The sequence below is a fragment of the Apostichopus japonicus genome, chromosome 18 (assembly GCF_037975245.1).
Source record: "Apostichopus japonicus isolate 1M-3 chromosome 18, ASM3797524v1, whole genome shotgun sequence".
Taxonomy (NCBI): domain Eukaryota; kingdom Metazoa; phylum Echinodermata; class Holothuroidea; order Aspidochirotida; family Stichopodidae; genus Apostichopus; species Apostichopus japonicus.
In genome coordinates, this window is record NC_092578.1 from 13,044,728 (window position 1) to 13,057,286 (window position 12,559).

The following is a 12,559-nucleotide window of genomic DNA, read 5'->3' on the forward strand; positions in this document are numbered from 1 at the left end:
ATTGGAAATAAAGCATTAGCTATAGTCATCATATACAGAAAGGTTACACTACCACTACCTCGATCCACCCCAATGAAAAATCACCTCCCCTTCCTCTACTCACTCCCTGCCTCGCCACCCCCCTCCTTCCCCACCCCACCTAAACATTACCAGCGATCAATAATAAGAGTCAATGCAAGTCTGTGTGAATGGATTTTTTTAAACTTTCCGGAGAGTACATTAGTCCTATAGGTAAGCCATTATTATTGCTGTTTATAGAATCCTATCAACAGCTCTATGCCCCCCCCCCCCCCTTCAACTAAACAATAACATTGAGTCTTGTGTGTACGGAAAAGAAGTACACAATTCTGATGGATTATGTTATTTAACTTACATATCTTGCCCGCTGTCTCGATGTATAGCTACCGAATGACCGAAGTACGTGCCCTCTTCACCGCGGTAGACTATTGGTACCTTCATGTCAAAATTATATCCGTATATAATGTCTTGTAGCATACAAACTATTACTAATATTCTCATGATATATTTCCAGATTATAATTTGAGAGTCACGAAGATAAGCCATAGTTTTTAACACTTAAGAACAATTCACGAAATATAGGAACTAACAAACTCTCGCGTATAGGAATGCTTCCAGGTTGATGTCAATTTTAAACATCGAATATAATCCAAATAATCGAGGACATAAATCAGGTCGCTTCCTGAATAGTAAATACAGTATTAACCTTGAAAATAACTTGTTCGGTAAAAACTGCTAAGCAACAGGGTCACGTCACGTTACATAGCAACCTTCCCTAAATACAGGCTGAGTGGCAACTGAGTTGCTAACAAACATACAGTAATAAGTTTTTGCCAGCCAAATTGGTTGAATCGCTAAGAATAATACACATGATCCGAGTCAGTTAAGCAGATTTCGCTATTTCGTACACTGATCTCCAAAACATCACGTAACGTCTCTCCTAATCTTGAACACCATCTAGTTTAGGCTTCTGTTAATGTTTCCCGATATTACACAGGTTTTTTTCCGGGACCGAAAGCTGTTTTAAAAAAAGTTACTGCTAAATGGCTTATTTGGGTTACATTCATTTAATGTCACGGGTGTTAGTCAGGGTAAGGTTCGTAGCTTCAAACAACGGAAACAACCATCTCGCTATGTTCTTAAGTCCTTGATGATGAAGCTTCATATATACATGTACCGGTCGACATAACAAAGAACTTCCTTTTTTGATTTAAAAATCCTAATTAGATTTGATGCCTCGACATAAGCTATCAATATAGCAATGAGTGTGCAAGTAACGTCACGCTTACCTGTATATGACGACTGAACTAAATTGTGTGGAAGCAATGGATATACCTAACGTGCAAGCTGGTCTTGCTTTCTACGGAAATGTATACGTGCCACCATTCAGTCATAACTACCCATATTAGTCATGTGCAAAACGAGGTTCACCTGGAATAAACACACACACAAAATAACTTACAAGTGTTTTCAATTCATTTTCATGAGCTTGTTGACACTTGGGAGAGCTAACAGAGATCACGGGGAGATGTTGCAATTTATTTGGTTGATGAAAAGACTGCAGGGAAATAGTACATCTCATCTGGACGGACTGGCCCACAGTGCTACCGGCTCGAGCCGACCGGGTACGAATTGCTACCGGTTCAGTGATCGAGCCGGTGGCGCTGGGGACTTGATAAGCGCGGCACACTTGGAGCCTCGGAAGAAATCATAGGCACCGTTCTCGATCAAGAAATAAATTGACGCCTTCGGTACCTCAACTGAGAGCTGCATGAATCAGCTTTCGGCACTTTTGATCAAGCGGCGTAGCAGATCCGATCCGGTAAGCGAGTAAGCAACCCGCCCTTGTATGATACCACATCAGCATCACAAATCAAAGGCACATTTGAAGGTAAATATGAGTGAAATGACCTGCTTTTTGTCATTTTCCTGACTGTAATGTGGGTTTGGGCGGGGTGAGAACATCGGTTGGTGAGGGTGTGGGGATTGGTTGGTGGGGGAGAGGCTAGGTGTGAAGACAAAACATTTCCGAATTTGTATATTTAGTCAGTGATTCTCTTAAGCTCCTATAGTACACCTTACCTACATAAATATCGATATATCGTCTAAATTTCACCCACATGACTTCCAAAATTCTGTCATGCAAAATATTATGTGGCATACGTCGGCAGCTTCTGTGATTTCAAGAAGCTAGAAGTATTATTATAATCTTCTCTTTTCTTCGAGATGTGATCAGATTTTCCAGAGAAAAATATATTAAACGTCTTATATTTCTGTTTTCGACCTGTTGAAACACGAATGACATCAAACAAAATCATTCACGACGAAGTGATTTTGTTTTGTTTTGTTCATAGCGTTCAAATTGTTTATACAAAGATTAAGAAAACATTCTTAACGGAAACAATTTTTTCATGAAGCCCCGGAGTTCATACATTAAGGTTTTATGCAAACAATTCAAACTTTTATCGGTTCAAGAAAACATCAACAGAAGAATTTTTGGAGAAATTTGTCGAAGCAATACATCTTTCTCCGGAAAAAAAATGCCAGCATATTTTTTAGTGGCTGAGAGCTTACCTGGCAAGATCTGAAAACGTCAAACAATCCTTGTTTGGCAAACTTTGAAGAAAAGTAAGCAATAATTCAATTGTAAAAAAAAAAAATGTCACGTGAAATAGCATCATCATAAGCGTTGGTTAAGTGTCACGTGATCAGATATGATTATGAATCCGTCAGTATGTAATTATTCATTTCTTGATAAAAAGTAACGGATGCTTTAAAGATACGTTATGTCGTCTCGGGGTTTGACAGGAGAGACGGCAGCAGATTGAATCTAGGGAGACGGGGTGGGACGGGGTGGGGTGGGGTGGGGTGGGCATGGGGTGGGATGTGGTGGGAAGTCGATGAGCGATGGAACATGTCACTCTGACTTGGGGTGGGGGTTAAAATAACTCAATTTTTCTGTGCAGTCGATACCACAAACCAGTACTTAATATATTTTGTATTTACCGGCAAATATTGAACAGGGTTACTTTTCTTATTCACAAAAAGGAGACTTTGGAAGTAACAAAAGGGACGTGTACTTTACAGGGCTTCCATACAAGTGAGGGGGCACTTGTCTCGTCTGTCGCAAACTGCAGCGAGCTTTGGCTACAGTGCAAACGGTCCCTTTTCAAAGTACAGTTTATCACATGCAGTAAGCATAAGTTAACAACTTATGTATCCATTATTTTTAACTAAATGTCAAGTTGTAAAAATCGTTTACCAAAACAACCCAAAATGCCCATACAATTTCCGTATAACAGAGAACAAGCCACTGTTGGTGTATGATAAGGTACTTTAATGAGCCTGGAGGATTTAAGATTTCTTGATATCTTGTCCAATAGGAGCAAAGGTCACGTGGTCGTTAAGCGTGTCATCGCTACTTTGATTGAGATCATTCTTAATATTGCCAATTAACCTCTCGATTACTTTACATTAACCATTATTAAATCCAATTTCGGAAACCTCTGGATATGTCAGATAAATAGATCTCTCCCACAGATTTCCCTGAGATATACACATATATATATATATACATATGCTACATATTTAAAACTAATAGTGTCACTTTACACAGAATAATAGAATATCACGTTGTGTTGTATATCCAGTATATGATTGTATCGCTCAAACGTGAGCAAACTTTGTACGCGGTCGGTTACTTATGGGGGCGGCAACGTGGATTCACTGTATTTTGTGCGTCGGTTACATATATTCATGGATGCGGAAACAGGACTTCCATCATATTTCTGCATCATCCTCTCTATCAAAGCAAGAAACACGACATCTGTGATGACGAGAGGACGACGACAATGTGGATGGGTGTGTAGATGATTGTGATGACGACAATGGTGATGTTGACGACGACAACGACGATAAATGACGATGACGGTGCTGACGACCATGACGATGATGTTGATTACGACTATGACGATGGTGACCATAACCATGACGACGACGATGATCATGACGACGATGACTACGACGACAACAATGATGACGACTATGACGAAATTTAATTCTTATTGACGGTAGAATAATTAATGAAATTGAAGTAGTAACGCTCATGAAATACAGTGACTTTGTGATAACGTATAGTTTGGTCGGCAGAAATAGGACTCATACAAAATAACTCTGGTTTCTTTGTTGGACATGGATGCGCTTGCCTAGTATGATTAATGTGTGAATAAATTATCCGGGACTTTGCAAAGTCAAGTTACTTCAAGGGCGGCGGAACCGGGGGGCACAGGGGGCACGTGCCCCCTCACTTTTCCTCAGGTTAAAAATGTGCCCTTTTTCTACATAAAAATTGAGGTGTCTCAAGTTAGCAAGAGGCCAGAAAACCAGAATGAACACTCGGGAAGGGCCGTTTCCAGCCATCTGAGGGGTTTGTAAAACCAAAAAATTTTCTTGTACGCTCCGCGCCAACCGATGGTGGCGCTCCGCTCAGATATTCGTGCATACAACTTTGCAAATCCTGGCTACGCCCCTGACTTTTAATGAATTTCTGTGGGTCAAACTCAAAGCTATTTCGAATGGAAAAAAATTGTTAAGATATTGACAAGAAATAAACTCTAATTCGGAAGATTCCTACATTAGCAACTAGCATGATTTCACCTCATTTTGTCTCAAAAGAAAACTTGTTCCTTGTTTCCCAATTTGCACATTGGATATTGCAGTGCTAGTATGCATATTTTCCTTGAGGGTGAGGCGGGGGGGGGGGGCGTTGATGGAGTGATGTGTATACGCAAATAGGATAATACAATAAGAGTTATAAAGGGTACTAAATATAAGGCCGCATCAGTCCAATCGAATTTCTGCAAAGTGCCCTTTGATGTCGGTGCCCCCCCCCCAGATTAAAAGTGCTTCCGCCGCCCTTGAGTTACTTGCAATGTGAGAGATGAGCATAGGGGTTAGGTCGTCTGGGTAACAAGACGTCAGAATTTTGTTATATTAATGTTATATACATAATATCTCAATATGAATGTTGCTAAGAATGAAAATAATTTAAATAAGAAATGCATTACTATTAGCGTACACCACAAATCTTACAATAGCATATACACACGCACACACATACACAATATCATCCATCCGTAGTTTAACTGTTTAGCAAATGCGGGATGGTTACTACAGTCATTATACACAAACATTTCCTATGACGATGTTGTTATGAAAAGACCCCTGCTGATAATTCGGCCTTAATATTGTTCCTGAGAATATTAAATTGAGGTTACAAAGCTTGTTTCATTTGAGACGAAAAGAAGACAAGGAAAGTTCAAAGGTGATCGTCCAGCTTGACTTGAGTTCTTTTCTCCTTTGTTTATATTGAACTCATATACCAATGACGTAACCAGAGCGAGCCGTTCGGTCAGTTTGCCTTTAACAGATGACCCGCTAGGACAGGGGCCCCACAGTTGAAAATACTCTCTCAATCAGCATGTTTCTGTTCCTATAGTTTTCAGTTTACAATCCCGTTATCTTATCTGTTTACCGAAACTTGTAAGATTTTCTTTTTTTCAATCGAGTGAGCAATAATAAGCCGTCCAGGGGTTACTTCCCATTCTTATGGTAAGTATTATTTTTGTTTTGAGATGGACAGAGTGATGGGGGAGGGGGCCATTTTACCAATAACTTCCCTTCGTGCGTCCACCCCAGACAGTGGTGGGGTGGGCAAATTTAAAACTTCACCAGACTGATTAAGGTACAAACCTGAACTTTTTGTGGTAGGAACAGGGGCGAATGAAGGATTTTATAAAGGAGGGGGACTGCACTGGGGTCATTGAAGCCGACCAATATCAAGTGGTGTCTTTAATTAAACCTTTAAACGTCAAATGGTGCATATTTAGACTATAAATCAGGTGTTTATAAGTAGCCCTTATTGCAAGGTTTACAAATAAATTCTTTGTGTAAGGTTGCAAAACAGGAGGGGGTGGAAGAACTCACCCGTAGTAATGGTCCAATTCTTCCCCAGTTGAATGCACAAAATCCCTCGACAGAACCATTTCCTTCCGACTGACTGTCGAAGGTGGGGGTAAGGGGGGTGGGGAGGCTTGGCCTTACTAATGGGAGTGTAACCACTCCTATAACTTCTTTTGATTTAGTCCTAGAAGGTCTAGTCGCTGGAAACATGTTCAGGTTTTCAAACTGATGGAAGTACAATATTATCTATGTTGATAAATGTCAGTACAAGTTCCAGGGGAGTAGGGGTGGGGGCAGGGATTGACTCTGACCACCCATTTCTTGATGACTAAGTTGCTGGCTGAGGCCTGCACCCAAGTCAAATGAAATGAAAAGGTCTTCTCTTCCAGGCATTAACTAAAGGGTTGCATTTCATAAATTTGTTGAGTTCCATTTTCATTTCAGGATTAAATTTATTTGATACTGCCAAGTCTTTTATAGATCAGAGACCAAAAAAAAAAAAACTTTTAGTCAGGATGACAGTTATCTGATATCGCAAAAGTAATAAATATATATCAAAGAAAACGACATAAAAAAAACCCGAAGAAACACAGCACGAAACAGATTATGATTATGAATTTATATTAAAACATTCTTCCATCCTCTCCACATTTATCAAAGTTTATCTGAGACTTAAGTGAAAAATTAACATTTAATGACAAAAAAAAATAAGGAAAAACAAAATTAACAGCAAGACAGCAATTTAAAAAACTGTTTTATTAAGATTTTGTGATGACACCTTGACCTCATGAATGAAATATTATTTTGCAATTTAATTTCAAGAAGGTAGTTGGTCTTATTGGACATTGAGTTGTGTGATTTAAGGTAACAACAAACAACAACAGATACAAGTCAATTATTCAGAGAGTTTGATACAAGGAGAAAAGAAGCTTTGGCTAAGACGGAAGGGGGGGGGGGGGAGAGTTGTCGTGGCAATTTCCGTGGCAGCAGAGATACCATAAAGTTAGTGTAAGACGGAATATTTTAACATCCTCTAATGTTAACCCTTCAAGGTTTGGTTTCTGCACCATGTGCAAAAGTAGAAAATTTTGTGTTTAAGGTACAGGAAATGGATGAGGGTTGGGGGGGGGGGAGGGAGGGAGGGGGAACATGACAGTGTACTGGTTATCATTGGTAAAGTAATATGAATACAGTAAAATAATCTCAATAATTTGTTAAGAAAATGCTATAATTATCTTAACATTGAAAAGCATTCGTTGCAGAAACAATAGACATTTTCATTAATTCTGATTATATTTGAGGGTTGCTTCCTCTTCGTTGACTTAATTAACAAAATTATCGCAAAACGAACAAAAAAACACCACAATGCGTCCTAAGGCCACAGGGTTTTCCCCTCCCTTCCCCTCTTCCCCTCCCCTCTCTCACTTACATAGCCTGCCACAGAAGACCACATTCAATATCATTCCACACAATGTTGAGGGATGCAGATTACTGATAAGGACATAAAGAAGCTGGACTGTATTAATTAATAACGCTTCAACAGACAATCCAACAAGGAAAAAAAAAAAAGCACCTAAAACAAACTACCTGGAGATTTATGAGAAGGATAACTTTACCTGAAGAACATACATTAAAAAAAAAAAAACAGCTCAGATTCATTCCAAGGAACTGAAACTTCTTTGTATCAGATATAAACCAGAAAGCTAACACCACAAAGGAACCCTACGTAACTACGGAGCCAGGGTGAAATTGGAGACGTGTTTTCACTTTCAAGTATTAATACCGCCAAAAGTGAGGCATCTGTGAGCACGGATAAATCATATTTGTGACATGAAGCGCCCTTATCAATGATTGACATTTCCTACATTAAACTAAACTGACTGATTCCAAAAACTGAACATTTCTGTTTCGAATTTCTTGGCACATTTCCGCAAGATGAAATTATAGAATGATTTTGGGAACAGAAACAAAGAATGGAGGGGAGTCGAAATGAAGAACAAAGAAACCAACAGTGGTGACTTTATAGAAACAAAACTTCACAGCTCTCTCACACTCGATGTGTAACTGCAACATACTAACATGAAGAAAAGACCCGCATAGACTGACATGGAGTCAAAGGAAAAAAAGAAAAGGCTACACGTTTTGTTTGTAACTCCTTTGTCATTTCCTTCGGCAAGGTCAAGTCAACAAAAACACAATGACATGAAAATGGGCCAGAGGACAGTTGGAAGTGTTCAGGCAGTCGAGCGAGCATCTTTTCTTTTACGAGACTCGAACCTTCACCTGTTTCATCGATGGGTTCAGACGTTTCCTCATGTCCTTCTTGTATTGCTTGTCCTAAAAGAAGGGGGGGGGGGGACAGAAAAACATCAATAATGAAGATGAAATCACAAAATCTTAAAATGATTTTAATGCTGCTTAATGTGTTTGATCTGTATTTCATTTTGCTGGACACCTTTTGTTTTAAAAATCCCATTAAAAGAGTTTTCATTAACTTAATAACAACTTTACCGGGTCTACCAGAGAGAGAAAATGACTTAATGAATTATTTATAGATTACGTTGAGCTGACATGAAATTTGACAGCTGCAGCGTTTGTCAGAAACACAAAGGACAACAAAAGACGCATTGCTTTTACTGAAATTAATGTTTCAAACTCTGTTTTAACTGTTTCTGATTGTTCAACAGCTTCAATAACTCCTTCCTCATAAAGTTGAGGACACTTTGAGATGGTTAGAAGGGCGGGGAGCAGGCCATGGGCAGACAGCATGAATTGCTATCCACAACTCTGGGGACCCTTGACCCTTGAAAACAAGCAGTGCATTTGGCACTTGGGATGTAACTAGCATCTTACTTTAAGACAAAGAGCAAATCAGCAAATTCTGTACCTCAACCTGGCCAGTAACTTATCAGTAAGCTGGCAGGCCAATGTGACCAGGCAGACTGTAGACACTAGCAATTGACTTATTATCTTCAATATAAAGGCGGCAAGTTTAGTTAACGACGGTCCTATACATGACTGCACGTACCCATTAGCATCCCAACCAGTACGTGAAAATCTCGGAGAGCACAGGCAACATGATTGACAAGACAAGGACTTTAACTAACCATATCTAGTGGCTAATCTCTTAAAAACTCAATAGGTGGTACTGTAATGCAACCTGCACTTAAAGCAGTTACAGTAATTACTCTATCAGATGTCAAATTTTGCTTTTAAGCTCAAGGTCAAGATCAGGGTCAAGGTGGTCAGTTGTCATGACGGCACTAAATAATTCCGACTTACCTCAAGTTTTCGAGCCTTCTCTGGGTCTTCTTCGTTCATCAGTTTCTCCTTTTCGGCTTTTCTCTTTTCCTCTTTCCTCAGCTGAGCGGCTTCTTGTCGTTGAGCGTGAGCCATTTTCTGGAATGATTCCGAAACCTTCTTGCGAGCTTGATCCGCACGATGTTTTCCCTGAAATGAAAAAGGAACCCGGCATCACAAGCAATTTTAACTGGATAGGAAATCAGTACTACTGTGCAGAAGTGAATGATAAATGCAAAGACGTAACCAGAGGGAAACCCCTCCCAGCGGTTACTTGCCTTTAAACCCCTCCCAGCTGTTACTTGCCTTTAAACCTCTCCCAGCGGTTACTTGCCTTTAAACCCCTCCCAGCTGTTACTTGCCTTTAGACCCTCCCAGTGGTTACTTGCCTTTAGACCCTCCCAGTGGTTACTTGCCTTTAGACCCCTCCCAGCGATTACTTGCCTTTAGACCCCTCCCAGCGATTACTTGCCTTTAAACCCCTCCCACTGGTTACTTGCCTTTAGACCCCTCCCAGCTGTTACTTGCCTTTAAACCTCTCCCAGCGGTTACTTGCCTTTAGACCCCTCCCACTGGTTACTTGCCTTTAAACCCCTCCCAGCGATTACTTGCCTTTAGACCCCTCCCAGCGGTTACTTGCCTTTAGACCCCTCCCCGCGGTTAATTGCCTTTAAACCCCTCCCAGCTGTTACTTGCCTTTAAACCCCTCCCAGCGGTTACTTGCCTTTAGACCCCTCCCAGTGGTTACTTGCCTTTAAACCCCTCCCAGCTGTTACTTGCCTTTAGACCCCTCCCAGCAATTGCTCGCATTTAAACCTCTCCCAGCGGTTACTTGCCTTTAAACCCCTCCCAGGGGTTACTTGCCTTTAGACCCCTCCCAGCGGTTACTTGCCTCTAAATACATTACATATGCAGCACAAGAGGAGTCTGCATGTACCTTTGACCTCCGCCTAAAACAACAAGGGGGTTCTACTATGTATGGGGAAGTCACATCAGCATAACTTTTACATCTTCATTGAAACCTGACCTGGTTTTGTAGGGTTTGACTTGTGCAAACCTTAAATGAGCTTTCACCTACACCAAATTGTGGATCAATTTTTTTATGTATCACTTGGGTAATCTACCATACATATATAATCTCTTAAGAAAGTAAAATTCTTAAGAAAAAGTACTTTTGACAATTTGACATTTAGTCCTCTGCATGACCCCAAACGACCTTCGACCTCCATCCAAAATAATATGGTTCTTGTGCTCAGTATAAGAAAGACACATGCTAAATAGGAGCTATGTGATGTAACCTATCTTTGGGATATAGTGTTTACAGAAATTGACCATATATTCATCTACTTGATATGCCAAAAGTATTACTATAAAACATGCTAGAAAGTCAGAGGAATGGTGACTGACACTGATATCCGGAACGAAAGAAAGATTTCTTTGTTAACTCACATCCTTGGACAGCCTAAATCTCTTGACTTTGTCGATGCAGTACATGACCAGTTGCATCATGGGATACATGGCCTCCACATCCTTCACTGTGGCACCGCCACCTCCTGGAACTATTGAAATGAAAGAAAATCAAGATTTGGGCTGTTCAAGTTAAATTCCTAATGTTAACATCTTTTATTTAAATTTTAATGGGAAGTTAGGTACTCATCATTGCAGAGTGTAATTGTTTATGCATAGAAAGTGAAACGCCCAACATAATCACACATCTAAGAAAGGGTGTCAATGTATAAACGTCGCTACTAGTGATAACATAACATGTTATAACACTACTTTCGATTTCATCCCATTCGATTGACTGGTTTATACAAACAAATTAAGAGAAAATGTTAAGCCATGGATTGACACAAAATGAGTCAAATACAAATTAATTGGGTAATGAACGCAACCAGTTAATGCAGGGTAAATTCAATGACACTATCAATGTTTGAGAAATAACCAATTGCATGCTCTTTATTTGGGTTGTAACTTTTCGGCACTCAGACCAAGCCATGGAATGTTCACACATAATTGGATATTCCTCAATCCAGACCTAAAGCACTCCAGTCTGTCCTCGCACTCCCGTCCGTACCTGTACTCCAGTCTGTACCTGTACAGTCTGTACTTACAATCCAGTCCTTACTCGTACTCCAGACCTTACTCGTACTCCAGTCCTTACCCGTACTCCAGCCCTTACTCGTACTCCAGTCCTTACTCGTACTCCAGTCCTTACTCGTACTCCAGTCCTTACTCGTACTCCAGTCCTTACACGTACTCCAGTCCTTACTCGTACTCCAGTCCGCACTCGCACTCCAGTCCGCACTCACAATCCAGTCCTTACTCATACTCCAGTCCGCACCTGTACAGTCCGCACTCACACTCCAGTCCGTACTCACAATCCAGACCTTACTCGTACTCCAGTCCTTACTCATACTCCAGTCCATACCAGTACTCCTGTCTGTACCCATACTCCTGTCTGTACTGATACTCCAGTCTGTACTCATTACCAGTCCATACTCATACTCCAGTCCTTACCCGTACTCCAGTATTCGAGTACACTTTCTGTACTCGTACTGGGGACTATGTACTTGTTTCGTTGGAGGGGCTTACTCAAACCCATGTAATCACACTACAAGGTCCAATATACCTATCAAGAATGCTTCAACTAGCTCTAGTTAACTGTTTCTTGCACTTATCTCTTTATTTTAACTTATTACCAGATATCCTTTTAGATCTGGGCTTCCTTGATCTCAATTCTAACAAAGAATCTTTTGAAGATCGATTGGCAGGTAACCATACCAGTATGGAACCCAATGAGTAAGGTGGTTAAAAAATAACAACTATTCTTCTTGTGTGAAAGGGGAAAACCTTATCCAAACATATTATGGTGTTTCTTGTGTTAGTTTCCTGTACTGTTGAATTACAGTGTAGATATTCTCACACCCAAATTCCCTGTATTGTACTGCTGACTTACACTGGTGACTTACAGTGTAGATATTCACACACCCAATTCCCTTCATATGTGGCAGTTAAATAATCCAGTCCATGGGTAGAATATTTTAGAATTTTCAATTTTTGAATGCAAATGACCTTTGACATCTTACACATACAACAGGCCTCAATATGGGAATTCTATGTATGACAAGTATGTGATCAATCCAATGTTTTCTTCTCTTTATATAATGTATGGGAAGACCAGTACTGAAGTACTGATCTTTGCTAGTCTTCCTCTTGAAGCACTTGGTTCACATGTTTGTATATATATATATATATCTATATATATATATATATATAT

General features: G+C 40.1%; 2 protein-coding genes across 3 annotated transcripts in view; both read right to left on the reverse strand.

Annotated features, from left to right (window-relative positions):
- Positions 1–1,323, reverse strand: part of LOC139958788 (integrin alpha-8-like) — a 43,462-nt gene extending 42,139 nt beyond the window's left edge. For both annotated transcript variants that reach the window (XM_071956123.1, XM_071956122.1), the window contains exon 1: positions 374–1,323. In XM_071956123.1, coding sequence (XP_071812224.1) covers positions 374–564 — 191 coding nt within the window. In that variant the 5' untranslated portion in view covers positions 565–1,323. The remainder of the gene's footprint in view (positions 1–373) is intronic.
- A 5,256-nt stretch (positions 1,324–6,579) lies between these two features.
- Positions 6,580–12,559, reverse strand: part of LOC139958611 (PAT complex subunit CCDC47-like) — a 37,025-nt gene continuing 31,045 nt past the window's right edge. Inside the window, exons 12-14 of the mRNA XM_071955809.1 lie at positions 10,729–10,838; positions 9,262–9,429; positions 6,580–8,316 (exon numbers count right to left, since the gene is read on the reverse strand). Of these exons, the coding sequence (XP_071811910.1) occupies positions 8,242–8,316; positions 9,262–9,429; positions 10,729–10,838 (353 nt within the window). The 3' untranslated portion in view covers positions 6,580–8,241. The remainder of the gene's footprint in view (positions 8,317–9,261; positions 9,430–10,728; positions 10,839–12,559) is intronic.